General features: G+C 41.5%; 1 protein-coding gene across 9 annotated transcripts in view; it reads right to left on the bottom strand.

Moving 5' to 3' along the window:
* Positions 1–16,174, bottom strand: part of IGF1 (insulin like growth factor 1) — a 78,433-nt gene that overhangs the window by 10,945 nt on the left and 51,314 nt on the right. For 6 of the 9 annotated variants that reach the window (XM_070454043.1, XM_070454040.1, XM_020880872.2 and 3 more), the window contains 2 exons: positions 11,554–11,735; positions 9,515–10,098 (listed from right to left, as the gene is read on the bottom strand). In XM_070454043.1, the coding sequence (XP_070310144.1) occupies positions 9,937–10,098; positions 11,554–11,735 (344 nt within the window). In that variant the 3' untranslated portion in view covers positions 9,515–9,936. Of the gene's footprint in view, positions 1–9,514; positions 10,099–11,553; positions 11,736–16,174 lie in introns of those variants that run through there. The other 3 variants (XM_020880850.2, XM_020880862.2, XM_020880864.2) reach the window with 1 other exon arrangement.

The following is a 16,174-nucleotide window of genomic DNA, read 5'->3' as shown; positions in this document are numbered from 1 at the left end:
AGAATAACAGTTCCACCAGTTGAACATGTGTATGTGCTGGTCACTGTCTTATAAGTGCTAATTGCAGACATTTTATTATTTAATTCTCATAGTTCTCTCAGAGATGGGTACTAGTGTCTTACCCATTTTACCTTCATGAAATGTGAATAAAAAACAATGTGCCTGGTTTCTTACAGTGAAGATGTGACCATGTTTGGGATTTGTATCAGTCGCTTCTGATCCTGGAGCTCACCAGATAGATACATGACCATGATGCTTCCCAAAGAGGTAGACCAATATCTGGTGTTGCAAAACGCAACAGTAATTGATAATGTCATGAGTTGCCCATGATCCCAGATGGTGGCAGATGCTGATTTAGAGGGTAAGGCAAGACACTAAACTAGGGAAGTGGGTACCCTCCCTTATCCCAGTGTGAGCGGAGTCCCATTTGTATGCTATTAATGGAGATCTAGTAGCACAATATTCACTTAGCAAAAGCTAACCCTGTGAATATGATAAGCCCTTACTTTCTCCCAGCCTATCTTTGTGAGACATTGCCTGAGAGGCAGAATCTAAAAGGATGATAATAGCCCCTTTAAATTTTAGGGAGGAAGCAGTGATGTTTTCAATAGACTGTTTCCATCTCCACCCACTACAAACAAGTTAAGTATTGTATGACATAAACTCTAAGAAAAGCCTGGCACCCTATAAAAAATGCTGGGAAAATACTGCCCATCATGGATGTTAATAGCCTATTGTACAGCCTAAAGTTCTAACTCAGCATTGACTTTCTCCTAAAAATGGCAAAATAGAAAAAAATTAAAAAAAGGCAATGGATGATTGAAGAGATGGCCCAGATGTCAACCTGTTGAAAAGGATGTGCCCTGGCTATTTTGCTGGCTTAGCCTGGAGACATGTGAAATATTGGATGATGATTTAGATGTCTTACTATCAACTTTGATATCATTATTTGGGGGGATTGCAAGTCCAAATTCCAGGAGAGTGAGGTCAGTCTTTCATCTCTGGGAGCCAAGTAGAGCGAGTGTTATGAGATCAACTCAGTGCTCTGGGATGTGACTTTTAAAACCAAAGGACAAGGTGCACTTTTCAAGAGATGTATGCTCCTGGTAGAGCAACTGCTTCTTCAGCAAAGAGCTAGGTGTAACAGTCAGGGCACAGTGCTGGTCTGCCCAGCCCCCTTTCCATTTATGTTTTTCTGGAAATGACCTCACCCTATTTTTTATGTGGTTAGAGTGGGAAAGGACATTTTTTCCAATATGATCGTCTCCTCTGACCATGCAAGGTAGATGGGCCCCACAGCCCCCTCTCATAGCTCAAGAGAGCAATTTCTGGGAAACCCAAGACTTCTTTATTGGCCATATTTGGCTCAAGGACTCCTCAGAGGCTTTGCTGACTTTTCTTTAGATGGTACAGCCATCCAGGATGCTTCTCCCCAGTCATCTCTTCTCCTCGGCTTCACTGAGGTCAGCCTCGCACTTGCATTCTGCTGACTTACTCAGCCTTTCCTGATCTTCTCCTGCTGCTTTTCACATGGGTATTTCCCTTCACCAAACCCTTGCTCCTGTAACCCAGTCTCATACATATTTCTCAGAGAACCTGGATTTATATACCTAGCTTGGATCCCAGCTCCCAACACAGAATTGTGTGACCTCTGACAGTCGCTACATTGTCCTCTCCTTCTCAGTTTCCTGTTCTGTAAAATGAAAGGGTGGAGTGAGAGCACCCACCTCATGATGTTGCTATGATTCCGTGTGATCACCCTTACACATTTACTACCGTAGTGGTGTGCAAGAGAGCCAGCTGTTTCAAGGACCCTTGGTTTAGCTCTCATTTGTGAACTTGATGGCAACAGCTGTCTGTTCCGGCTTCTGTGCTGTCAGAATCCACTCTGGGTCTGCCTTTGTTAGATCACTGACGTGTTGTGGAACAAATTATCTAAGTGTTTGCTTTCCCACTAAAAAGTAATCTCCTTGAGGGCAGGTAGCATGGGCCCTTCGCCTCTATCTCCTCCTCGGATGTGTCAGCAAAGTGGCGAACCAGGAAATGCTTGTGACAGTGACTTGCATTTCCGCAGAAGTGGTGGCATAGAGTTCAGGTTAACGGCAGCCTTACATGGCTTCCTACTTCCTGCTGCGCACGGAGCCCGTCCTGTCTTGGAACTTAGAGCTGGCAGGCTGCGGTGCAGTAAATATCAGTGAAGAGATGCAGAAGAGAGAGCACAGTGCATGGTTAGCATGCTGTAGTCCACCTTGAATCTGGATTCTGGTCTGACCACTGGTCAGGGCAAGACCTTGGCGAGACAGTTAGCCCCCTTAGTCTAGGTTTTCTAATGGTACAATGCGGGAGGGGGCATAATTATAACATTTAGCCTTTAGGCTAATGGTGAAGATTAAGGAGGTGATTTGCGAGAGCCTTTACCTCAGGGCATGTGCCTAATAAATAACAGCTATTATTATTGCCTTTTTAGAAATAGTTCCTGTTGGGGAGGCCACCCCATGCTCGAGGACTGCCCTATCTCTGATTGGGGGGTAACAGTTACTTGTTGGGGGCCCAGGGCGCCCTTGACCGCTGCGCTAGCAGATGCGTAGCTCTTGTTTCTAGTGACAGGTACACCCCTAGGAATCCCCCAGTCTAGGGAATGTGTTTATCCTATAATTATTCACAGATTATCCTATCTTGGCAATTCTTTACTTTTCAAAGGATACCACCTGACTCTGTTTGAAGTATTTTTGTCTGTGATGTAACAAATCACTACCAAAATGGTTTAAAAGCCTGAAAAAAGAAAAAGGAAAGGGAAAAAAAAAAGCTGAAGGGTATTTTCCCTTGCTGGCAAGAGTTATTTATGTTGCCTTGAATAGTCTTGAAGGATGTTGTAAAATACTCCAGGGCTGCTTAGGCTGTTGATTTTATGGGCAGCCTGTTTTGTTAGCTGTTTGCGTTACATTTTTAAATTAAAAAAAAAAAGACACACAACACTTTAAGCACACTATCTTTCCCAGAGGGAGTTGATTTTAGAATTGCTGAAAGGTTCAACTGTTGTGGTATTTAAAAAAGTGAAACACCAGATTCTAGCAATTTTACTGATATGTGCTAAAGATTCAGCATATTTTTACCTAAAAACTGGATTTGATTATTTTTTTCTCTTTAGCCTCCAAAATAGCATTGTTTCATCTGACATAAAACATATGTTGGAGTCCTTAAACTCATGTATGCAGTAATTTATATTCTAATATTCTGGGGAGATGTGGGGCTCAAGGTTGTTACCTTTTGGTATCATTTCAATGTAATAGTGATGAGTTCAGAGATTAGTAGGGAAGGGCGTTACCCTCTTTCACTCATGCTTTGTGTGTGTGACAAATCTGGGCAGAACATTCAAATACTGTGTTCTGAATTTTCCTCCTCTGAATTGAGAGAAATTTTTCAAGTTTGGAAGGCTCTTCTGAACTTTTAGGATGAACAAAATAACACTATTACAAGTTAAAGTGATTTGCGTCTGTTTGAGGTTGACGTGAGTCTTCAGCATATAAAGTAAATATGCATGGTGCCAGCCAGTGCTTTTCCAAGACAGAAAATGGCACAAGAACAATTCATGTGTATATACAGTTTAAAAGAAAATCAGAATTGTGCCCAAAGTACTTTTACTTCCATCCTAGTGTTCTTTGAATAAGGAAACAAGTATCATTATTGACAGAGACAAACCAGAGCATCCAATAGAGGCCTTGGTCAATCAATACTGACAAAATAATGCTATGTATTTATCGATTCCTTTTACATTTTCATTTTTTTCTAGCTCTCCAATGCCTCATGAATGATTCAAGTTTGCCACACTCAGACTGTGACATAAATATCACATATTCTCAAGTCTACAATAGGATTCCTTATCCAACCCTCAACCTGCCATGGTCTTACTCCTAATCATTTAGAATTTTTGTCTTGCCATAATTGTCATCTACAGCTGTGAAAATAGCACATCATATTTTCATGGATGGCAGAGCTGGCTGGTCTTTGATTACATGACCTCTTGGAGCTGACCAGACAGAAAGCTCCATGTGAATGTTTATATATTTTACAGAGAATTTTGTAAGAAATTCTGGCATGTGAATCCCACTGTGTGTGTGTGTGTGCGTGCACGCACACACACACACACACACAAAGTAAAGAGAAAATAATCTTCTTTCTCCCAAAACTATTTGCTGTAGTTAACTACAGATTGTAAGTTACCACCAAGGATATTTGGAATTAAAGTTGGATGGACCTTCAGCATTCTTATTTCTATCAAACCTCCACTTTTTCAAAAGACTTAGTTTTCTGACCAAATGGATCTGAAAACTATAATCTCATCAGTGAATAAAATAGATGGGAATCTTTGGAAATGTTTTCTAGCTCTTATTACTGATGGGGTAGTAGCCCACTGAGCTATGATTGAGTTCCTCATGTGGTGAGAAGTTTCTTTGCTGCTCTCTATTAGTACCAGACATGAGCTCATATGCCCATTGTCCCACATCTCTCATAATTTCCTTGCTGTTCTCAGTTTCCATTTCTCTCTCCTTGAGTTTAAATGTAAGTCTATATTTCTAAGCCATCTCTTTTGGTTGCAAGATAAAAACAAGGTAGCCCTAAGGGTATTAAAGTGTTAGTCGCTCAATTGTGTCCTACTGTTTGTGACCCCATGGTCTGTAGCCCACCAGCTCGTCTGTCCATGGAATTCTCCAGGCAAGGATACTGGAGTGGGTTGTCATGCCCTCCTCCAGGGGATCTTCCTGACCCAGGGATTGAACCCAGGTCTCCCGTATTGCAGGCCGATTCTGCACCATATGAACCACCAGAGAAGCCCCTCTTAAGGGAATTAAAGCAGTCCCATTAAAGAAGGAGTCCTAAATAGATGAGTATCAGGGAGCGGTACTCAGATTTCAGTTAGAGCGCTGAGGATGAAAAAACTGACTTTGACCTTGCAGATCTGGAAATTTAATGACCACTGAAAAACTTTTCCTAACCTTGCCTGGTCCTTCTTTAAAAATGGACTTATCTTGCCTAGGCCAATATATATATTGTCACTGATTTTCAAAGGATTCAGGTGCTGGGCTTTTAATCACTGGAGAATTCTATAGTGGATACTTAGAAACTCATAAAGGCACTCTGTTTCTTCTAAAACAATTTATCTTTATTTTTATTTTTTATAATTATTTTCTATTGGAGTATATTTGCTTTATAATGTTGTGTTAGTTTCCACTGTAGAGCCAAGTGAATCAGCTATGTGTATGCATATATCCCCTCTCCTTTAGATTTCCGTCCCATTTAGGTCACCACAGATCACTGTAAGTGATTTATCTTTTCATTGTCAGCAAAAGGCTTCCACCTTAACTCTAGACTATCAGTTTTGTCCTGGATTAAAAATCAGCTCTCTGTTGTCTAATAAACATTGCTCAAAGCCCTATTCCCTTCATACAAGCAAGCAAAGAGAACAGACCTCATCTTCCTCCATGGTGTGTAAGTGGACTTGAGAAATGGCAAGCCTTATTAGTTAGGAAAACATCGTTTCCTGTTGGTGAGGGTGGGAGGGAGAGGGTCAGGAGCTGGAGGGGAGAGGGAGGAGGGGTTCTCCCGGAGCTTCTTTCTCTGCCTCCTTTTCCACCCTTACATCCTAACAGCACGCACATGAGAAGCTGTATGAGGTTTTGTTTGTTTTCAAGAGATGTTTGAAAGAAGATCAAATGCTTGTGAGAGGCACTGAATCGGCAGCCCTAGAAACCGAAATGTCCCGGAAGCTGTGTGAGCCCGGAAATATCCCACATTTTTATTTATTTTGGCAATTTTACTTTAAACTAGTAAGGGCTGGAGTTCATGCTACAATTAAATTTTCCTCAGGCACTGTGAAATGAAAACACATATTACATTTGATTTTAACTGGTTGAGAAAAATGGTGGTTTTCTGAAAGTTCTTTTCTACAACCTCAAAATAAAAGTTAACAGTTCCTCATACAGGACAGTCGAACTTACACTGAAGTTGGAATAATTCATAGAACTGTGGTTCTCCAGGTTGGAAGGGGTCTTAGGTCACTGAATTCTCTTTCTCTTATCATGTGCTTGAAAGACACTACCACATCACTGGAAAGTGTTGGTAAGCTTAAGCTTGAAGATTTTGGTGATAGGGGACTTACTTCCACTTGATGAGACCTATTTCTTTTTCAGATGGCTCTAATTTTAAGAACTAAGAAAAAAAATATCAACTAAAACTTTAATAGTGCTTACTATGTGCCAGGTACCATTTTAAACACTATAATTTATACTTGTACACACACACACACACACACAATCTCAATAAATCCTGACAACTCTTATGAGGTAGATTCAATTATTACTCCCATTTGGCAGATGAGGAATCTGAGATACAGGTAAATTACATTATTTTCCCAAGGACATACAGCTATTAAGTGAGATAGCCAGGGTCTGAAACCAGGCAGTCTGATTCTAGATTCTGTACTCTTAACCACTATGTTTTATTGCCTCACCTATCTTTATCATTCTCCTTCATGCCTTGTACAGAGGTTTCCATATCGTGGGTACTCAGTAACAATATTTTTCAACAATTTAAGGATCATGAGTCCTTACATATTCCTGTTAGCTTTACACACAATCATCAATTTGCTCTAAAAGAAGCAGTTGGAACAGAGGGCTTTTAAATTATTATGAATACTCTGCTTACTTCAAGAAAGCATTGAGGGGATGAATAGGGAACATAACATTCACTATAAAGTACTCAGCTGGTTTCCACCTTTAGCAATAAGTCCTTGAATGAATTCAATTTTGGCTTGAGTACAGCAAATTCCAAACATGCAAAACGTGTGCAAGCACAGCTCCTCTGCCTTCCCTCTCTTACTCTGCACTAGCATCACTGTCTTAGGCAAGGACAAGAGGAATTATTTCATCTCAGCAGTGCTTCCCTGCTGGCTCAGGCGATAAAGAATCCACCTGCAACGCAAGAACCCTAGGTTTCATCCCTGGGGTGGGAAGATCCCCTGGAGAAGGGAATGGCTACCCACTCCGGTATTCTTGCCTGGAGAATTCCATGGACAGAGGAGCCTGGTGGGCTACAGTCCACGGGTTTGCTAAGAGTCAGACATGACTGAACATCTAACACATATACAGGCTACTTAACTTTTATGGTCTATTTCCCTACCACTCTTCCCCTCCCTATCTCACTCATTTGTCCATCCATCCTTTCATTCATTGTTATATCCCATGTATCACTAGTGCTTGTTTTAACAGTAGAAAGGAGGAGATGAAAGACAGCAATAGATTCTTTCTGTTTACTTAATTTATGTTATTTAGAAATCACATGTAGGCATTCAAGATGACTGCTTTAGAGTTAATATAACCCATTGCAAAAAGAAAGAAAGTGAAGTCGCTCAGTTGTGTCTGACTCTTTGCAGCCCCATGGACTGTAGCCCACCAGACTCCTCCGTCCATGGAATTTTCCAGGCAAGAGTACCGGAGTAGGTTGCCATTTCCTTGTCCAGGGGATCTTCCTGACCCAGGGATTGAACCCAGTCTCCCGCAATGCAGGCAGATGTTTTACCATCTGAGCTACCAGGAAGCAGGGTTTTAACTAATAGTCTGATGGTGAAGCATTCTTTAACTGGAAAGTTCTATTGCTTTCTTTTCCTTTTAAAGTCTTTGCCTTTTTTCTTGAATGAAGTTCATTATTGGGTATAATTGTCATTTATCCCTGTGTTATAATGGCATTGATCCAACCATCAATGAAAAAGGGAAGGGATAATCCTCTAAGAAATCCCACAGGACATCAACTGTTACTTTTCTGCCAAACTGTGGTCCCTTGAAAAGCCATCTCAGGTGGCAGAAACAGTAGGTGTTGGCTTATGCTTGAGGCTTATATCTGAGGCTGGTTCCAAACCATAGATGTAACAGCAGGAGAACTGGGAGTCTCCTGAAGAAGGTAGCTGGCCAGATGGGCTCAGGCTCCAGCCTGGCTCTTATCTGTTCTGATAAGCCAGAACCCACCTTGCAACCACAACAGAAGTGTCTTGGCTCCCATATGATACTCTGACAAGCTTGTGATCAAACTTTTTCCTCCTGGCTTGAGACTTGGACATATCTATATATCATATATCCTGCGTTTTCAGTGAACCATGGACAAAGGATGATCCTGAAGTAGAAAGCATGGCTGGGGCAAGAAGGACAGGTAGAAAGGATGTTCCTTTATACCTTGACATCTTCCAAGAGGGCTGTTTGGATGAAATGCTTCACTTCTTGGCTTATCATCTTCTTACCCTGTGTCGTCATTTGCTTGGCTGAGCACTTCTCTCTTGCACCCTCCCTTAGCTCGTATAATTCGCAATTTGAATGATCTTGAGACTTTTTGCTTTATTATCTATGAAGATACTAACCCTACTGCTTAAATCAAGGAAACTGAAGGAGAAAAGTCTCTAAGACTCAAATTCTGTGATTCTACCTGGCGTTTCTTTACCCTCAAGAAAACTGAGTGCTTTTGTTCTCATTCGCTCCCATCTTTTCCTTTTGGAATTCTTTCTTAGTCCATGTTGATTTTGTGCTGCTTTCTCCTGGCCAGAAAGAGGGTGTGGCTTAGAAACCAAGCCATTTTCAGCCATCTCAGCCATCCTTCAGCCATTTATAGATCTCAGTATCCTTATCTTTAAAATGAAGGGATTGAAGCAAATAATTAGAGTCCTTTTGCAGCCCTAACATAACACGGTCCTGGTATTTCATGGAACATAAACTCATAGGATTTCAGGTCTAAATATCTAGTGGGGGGGTGTGTGAGGGGGAGGGGGTGCATAAGAGAGAGACATTATAGGTGATAGAATCATAGGGCAGTAGTGAGACATCAGGAGTCTTTGGTTTGGGGCTGACTTGTGTCCCCACCTACCCCCGCCCCAAATTCACAAGTTGAAGTCCTAACCCCTAGTACTTCAGAATGTTACTGTATTTGGAGATGGGGTCTTTACACAGATAACTTAAGTGAAAATAAGATCATGATGATCATTTTAATCCGATGTAACTAGTGTCCTTATAAGAAGAGGAAATCTGGGCACAGAGATTTGTACAGAGGGAAGATGATGTGAAAACACAGGGAAAAGAAGGCCAGTTCCAAGGGGAAGAAAGAGACCTGAAACAGATCCTTCACTCGCAGCTCCCAGAAGGAACTGATCCTGCCAATGCTCTGACTTTGTACTTCCAGCCTCCAGGAATGTGTGAAAACGAATTTCTGTTGTGTAAGCCACCTAGTCTGTGGTGTGGTACCTTATTCTGGCAGCCCCAGAACATTAATGCATCTTTCATATCTGATTCCAAAGTGCACACACAAAAAGTTCAGTGACCTCCTTTCATAGGTAAGCTCTCAGGCCTCACAGGCCTTTAGGCAAATACTGGGTGCCCTTTGGCCCGAGCTTGACTAAGAAATGTGGCCTCCAGTCACACTGTAGGGAAGGAAATCTGGGGATGTTTATGACACAATTCAATTTTGCTGAAAATTGGGGTTAACATTTAACTCTGGACATTTATTGACGTGGAAATTCCTGTAAAATTCACACAAAAAATTAAAATGTATATAAAAACCTTGATTTTTATTTTAATGCTTGTTTTTCTGTGGGGAAGGGAATATTGCTTTATTTCCCTCTTTTGTAATTTTTGTTCATGTTTTCATTCTTGCCACTGTCTTTGTTTGGATTTTCGCAGGCATTATATGTTACTTTTCCATTTCTCCATGTTTATCAGCCACTTCCTACAACAGGTGTCTTCTCTTCCTTCTGTCCCATGCGTTCTCTAGCTCCAGCTGGCCTACTTTTCTTCATTTCCTTTACAGCATCGCCCACTTTTCTCTCTTGCCGTCTGCTTCTTTCTCATGCTCCTCATCTCTGTCCTAGTCTTTCTTTCCTCCATGTTCCTTTCTTGCCTGTGTTCAGTTCCTAGCTCCAGTCTCTCTCCTCTGCTCTTTCATCTTCCCTTTCATCTGCTGACTTGCTTTCGTCCCCTCCTTCTGTTCCCCTCCTGGGTGTTTCTTTGGCCCACCTTTCCTTCTCCTCTGAGACTTCATTTTCTTGTTGGTAGATGGGGGCTGATACTGTAAACATCACAAAAATAATTGCATTGAGAACAGGTGGTCCCCGTGGTGTCCCAGAAGACAAAGCCTTTGAATGCCTTGGCTCCATAGATGCAGAAGACAGCACTGGTGCTGGAGAGGTGTCTGGACCTCAGTCACTATTAAACCTGCCATTCCAGAACTTAGGGACTCATCTCTGACACCACCCACCCCCTCCCAAAGTAGAAATTGAAAGGCATGGGGTCACCTGGAATGAGAAAGATTTAACCTGCCTCTGCTCACCTTGAGCACACTTCCCAGTCACATTCACCTGAAAGGTATGTGGGGCTTGCTCCCTGACACATCGACGGGCTCCTGTGTTCTCTCTGAATCAGACTGTGCCCAGTCCCTTCCATCACTCAGGGTGGCTCCCTGGGGTCACATCTCTGCTGAGGCCCCTGTTCCAGCCTCAGCTGCAAATGAGGACCAGGAAGCCGCAAGGGTGCCATTATGAACTTCTTGATCTCTTATCACCTGCCCTCTGCATGATGCTAGTTTTGACTCCAAAGATTAAAACCACTAGTTTGTTTTTTTCAAAAGAGTCCCCAGGGAAATCTGAGAGCATTTAACTTTCCTTACTCATTCTTCCTCATTTTCTTCACCTCTTTAGTTCTCATTTTTTTCTACTTCGTGATGAAAATGTAAGCACTTACATACATTTGTTCACCCATTCATTCACTCACTCAACAAAGGTTTATCAAGTGATCAATGTGCATCAGATGATTTACATATTTTTGATGGCATAGAAAGTACCTCTAAGGCTTGTTTAAAGTCTTGCTCTTAGTAACAGACACCTGCAGATTTTGATCATTAGAATTTTCTTGCTGTTCTTAGAGCCAAACTGAAATTTCTATTTTTTTTCTTTGTGTTTGCCACTAAATGTGAATTTCTATTAGTTCCACTTTTAGAGTGTTATTTTTCTTTGCATGCTTACAGAATACCAGGACTTGAAAGGTCACATTATGACTTGAAAGGTCATAATTGTTCATACAATTATGACAGAACTTAAAACTTGTCTGACACTTACTTCGTGCAGGAGTGTGGAAAGCATTGCATGTACATTAATGACCTGATGAGGTAACTGGTACTGCTATCCCATCTTTACTGATGGTTTCATCAGCAAAGGCTTGGGAGGCTACATTATTTGGCCACCGGTTCTCAGCTGGTGATTGGCAAAGCTAGGATGTCAGTTTTGTCTGATGCCAAAGCCCAGGTTTAGTCACTCTTCTCCACCATCTTCTGGTGATCAGATGGGCCACAGCAGTGGAAGGGAGAATTTACCGTGGGGAGTGATGGAATTTCCAATGGAGCTCTTTTGACCCTATGAGCCAGAAGTCTATGAGGGTGTGAATTACTATTCGGCTGCTACAGGCTCAGCCGCATCACTCCGCTCTGGCGAAGCTGGCCGACCCTCCCCGCCACCCCCGGCGGGCTTACCTTCTGAGCCTTGGGCATGTCGGTGTGGCGCTGGGCACGGACGGAGCGGGCCGCCTTGGCGGGCTTGAGAGGCGCGCAGTACATCTCCAGCCTCCTCAGATCACAGCTCCGGAAGCAGCACTCATCCACGATTCCTGTCTGGGGCGCCCGCCGACTGCTCGACCCGTATCCCGTGGGCTTGTCTGTTCAGATCAAACACAGAGGGCGTAGCCTTAGAGCCGGGTGACGCGCCGCGCTCACCGCGACACCCAGCCTCCGAACACTCCTCTCCCACACCTGTTTAGGTTAGTCTTCTTTTGAAGCTCCTCCAACAACTCCTGACCCTCCCAGATTGTTCCAGATTCCAGTATGTCTCCAGCAGTCAGTGCCACGCTCATTGGAAACAGCTCATTCGTCATTCATTTATTTGTATTAATTGTCCTCAAATTCTTAGCCACCTGTAGTCAAGGATCTCGTCTATGCCCAAGCCTCACCTCTCCTTATATATTGGCTTAATTGGGAGGCTGCTGAGAATATTAATTAAAAGATCATGTTTTCCATTTTTTTAATCTTTTTAGCAAATCTGCGTGGTTTTCGTGCACAGGATGGCTCCAATGTTTGTTCTTTGTCTTATCTGTTTCCATTATAACATTCCACTGAAAATCAAAGAGGTTTTAAGTCTGGGAAGGTCTCATCACTTAACTGATGTGGAAACCTAGACTCAGGGTTGGGAATGACATACTCAAATGACAAGTCATTCAAGTTTCCTGGGCCCCAGTTTACCCGTTTATAAAGGAGAGTTAATATGTCCTTTCTAATCTTCGCTTGAGGATTACATGGCATACTGTATGAAAAGTACTAAGTGCATCACTTGACACCTAGTGGATCCTAAATATACGTTAGCTTGCTTTGAGCATCACTTTCTAGGATCATATAGGGTCTGTGAAGAGACAGCATTGCTACTGACTGCATCCAGAAGCTTTAACAATACCAGTGTGATAGGACTTCTCCTATCACCTTAGAGGGACCAGAACCATCAGCTCTGTTTTCTTGTAGAATGATCACTAGACTAAGAATGAACTAAATGTCCACCTCTCATTTGATTTTGATTGCCCAGAGGGAACACCATGAATCAAATTTCTTTTGATATTTGCAAATCAATTAGGCCTCTTTACTTGGCAAGTAGGTTTTAGTTTCATTCTATTTTGTTTTGTTTTGACTTGGACACACTTTCCCTGGCTCTAGAATTAAAAAGAGGGCAAAACAAGTTTATATGAAACTAAATTAAAAACGTACTTGAATTCTTTGTAAACTTTTTGTCATAGTAGGAATTTTGTTACACCAAATCTTATTTATACATCAGTATAGAAAAGAGACAAAAGTGAACCTGCCATGGCTTATGCAAGAAAGCTATGGATCTTGACTTTCTCTGCCTCATTTTCCTCCCTTGGGAGGTGGAGGGCCTCAGTCTTCTTCACTGATGTCCAGGCTTCATGGAAGAAAATCTGTGAACCATTGACCCAGAAGGATCCAAATGTGATGTATGTCCAATCTCAATTCCTGACACAGAAGACAGCGTTATATTTTAAACAAAATTCTTACATTCGTGTAATGATGCTGTACTTCAGGATGGAGTTTTGAGAGTCAAAATCCCCATATATATTTTGAACTCCCTAGTTGAAGGCGATCAGACCCACGGTCATGGCCTGCTACCAAACTAGTTTGGCCGCCTTGCAGCCCGAGGGGCCAGCCATTCGTGGAATCTTCTGAGAACCCAAATGTGTTCCTGATGCTTGGCACTAGATCACGAGGATCCCTCCTCCCTTTAAGGCAGGTTTATTGTCATTCTTAGGGCAGCTGGGGATAGAAACTCAGCGAGGGTTCCATTGTGGTCTCTCTGGGTGGGGTGTGCTGCTTTTGCTCAAGGCAAACCCCGTGGGCCCCTCATGGCTGAGGGATTTGGAAGGGACCGGCAGCTGTGCCCAGCTGGAACCTCACTGGTGCTTTCACTTGCCATCAGAGGCTCGCCCAGCGCAGAAGACTCTCTGCCTCTGCTCACCAGCCGGGGCAAGCCAGGACTGATCTGGTCCCTTGAGCAATGTAAACAATGCTTTTTTGCTGTTGTTCTTTTGTTTGTTTGTTTATATAACGTTTTCCTGTAACTATAAATTAAGGACAAAAATGTGCTTACATGGTTCTTTGTGATCCCCAAAGGCCTTCTATATACTTTTAGCTCAGTGGCCATTTCAAGAGGCTGAAGCAGTCGGCCAGTGGAAAGTAGCTGATACACATTGGTTTTCTCTTGGGGAGGGAGAGAGGGGAAGGTGACTCAGTCTACTTTGAGATAACTGTCCCCATCATCCACCACAGGTAATAATTGCTTTCTGCTGAAACAATACATTTCTTAATGGGATGTAACTGAGGTTCACTTGTTGAGTTTGGAAGGGTAATTTGAGGTTTAGAGGTAAAGTGGCAGGAGTGGTTTCAGAAACCTTCAAACTTGGCTAATTTATAAATGACTAATTTCAAAATTCATCCTTATGGGTTGAAGATGGGGAAGGATAATCTCTGTGATCCTAGGACCTACTTAGCACCTCTGTTTTAAGTATCCCTTCTGTTTCCTCCTGACTCTTCATAGGTTCTGGAGCTCCTTGCGTGCCACTGGAGGAAGACTCTAACCTTCATCTGAGAATAACATTAAACGTTGTGTATAGTGCATATTCCCTTCTTTGTGACTGTCGACAGGCATGAAACTCACCACAGGTCTATTTCCTCTTGTGAGACAGAAGGTAATCATCAGCACAGCAAAAAGTAATAGCACACACCAGGCATCTGGTTTGTCACCTCTTAGATGAGCTCAGAGTTTGACATGGCCCAGTCTATAAAATAGCTGTGCTTTTTAGTCCATAGATCAGTGAATTTAGGAACAGAGAAATTTAGGACTCTTCTGTAATGCTCTAAAAAGAAAGTTTACCTTATGTCTATATCTGTTTTTTAATATTGTTGAAATATTACAGACTTGGATTTTGCCATAAATGTAACTACCAGTTATCTCTAACCACTGCAGTCCTAGAAAGATGCTTTGTCTATTCATAATGTCTACAATGGACTAATTGTACTTCATTGAAAATATATGAATATAACAAGTGTTTACCTTGCCTTTTAAAGTTTAATTTATCCTTTGAAGTATCTTATAGACTTGATTTCTTGTTCTACATCAAGATATTTAATAACAACAACAAAAAATTTCTCACCAATTGAGAGGCCAGAGTTAGAGGATCAAAGTTTTTCTCTTTATCTTCAAATGCCTCATATTTCTTATTTGTCCAGAACCAAAGTAAAGATACTTGTTGCTATGGGCTAGAACTAGAAGCCTGATGCAATGTGGTTTTCCAGGAAAGCAGTAAAATTATTTGCAACAATATCAGTTTTGAGAAAAGTAGAGATTTTTAATGATCTCAGAATTGCACCTATTGTCAGTATGGGCAATTTTTAAATGAGATGGAATGAACTGTTTTAAAGGAATTCTTATCTTTAAAAACTCCTCATAAGCACTTGTTATCAATAATTGTGCTCCAGTGGGCAAAATTGTTAGGTGAACAGGAAACAAATGTTGTATTAATATAAGAAAAAAATGTTTAACAATTTGAACTCAAAAGTGTTAAAAAATGGGACTGACTTCTTTTAAAGGTAATGAATGTCCCATTGTTGGAATCAGTGATGTAAAGGCCGTATGAATACCTGTTAGAGATCCTAGGAGCATATTCCTATATTGAACAGTGTCTGACTGCTATGGTCCTATTCCAAACATTCTGCAATATATAAAGAAATGGAGAAAACTCATCGAGGCCAATTAAACATTCAGTATGATTGGAAGCCACTTACATTGTCTTCAAGAAGGAGGTCCAAATATTTTCTAAGTTAGAAGGTTAAAATTTGTTTTCTATTTGTCACTTGAGTTCCTGAAGATGCTCAAACCATTTTTCTGTACTCAATACTATAACAAAAAACAGGTGACTGGGATAATAAATATTTTCTACAACTAAGTATACTCCCAGAGTCCTGTTATGTCAACATTTTTATGAAGGATCCATATATTTCCTCAACTGTTAGAGTGAACAAGTATGTAAAGAATTTCACAGAATTTTCCTTGCTGATAAAGTACTGACTTTGGAAATCTATGTATTTATTTTTCAGTAGATTTGCTCCAGAGCATGCAGACCAAAGGCTGCTTAGCAGACAAGTTGGCTACCACCTGACTAGGCCTGAGTCTTTTATAAGCTGACACAAAGTACCATCACAGTGCTCTCCTCTATCCTGAAAGTTGGCCAACAGACAGATTAAATTAAACAGCTGGCTTCTATAATTATAGCACTTCCTTTTAAATAATGCATGGTTAGTGGAGTAATTCAATAATCTTCAGGGCAAACTTGCTAGTTATAAGGCTTTGGGGCAGAATTGTGGCATCATCAAAACCATCCCAATTAGCTAAGTGTCACATTTTGTCATGGATGCAAGATGCTTCCCTCCATCTCCAAAGGAGAAGGGGTAATACTGAGATTAAACTGGGGTCATCACTTCTAGAACAAAGAACTCTGGTCATTCATCACTGGTAAAAGAAAAAACCAGTACTGCCTTTATA

This window comes from Odocoileus virginianus, chromosome 23, assembly GCF_023699985.2.
Source record: "Odocoileus virginianus isolate 20LAN1187 ecotype Illinois chromosome 23, Ovbor_1.2, whole genome shotgun sequence".
Classification (NCBI taxonomy): domain Eukaryota; kingdom Metazoa; phylum Chordata; class Mammalia; order Artiodactyla; family Cervidae; genus Odocoileus; species Odocoileus virginianus.
The sequence above is the reverse complement of the archived record's forward strand: the minus strand, read 5'-3'. Positions and strand labels throughout refer to the sequence as shown.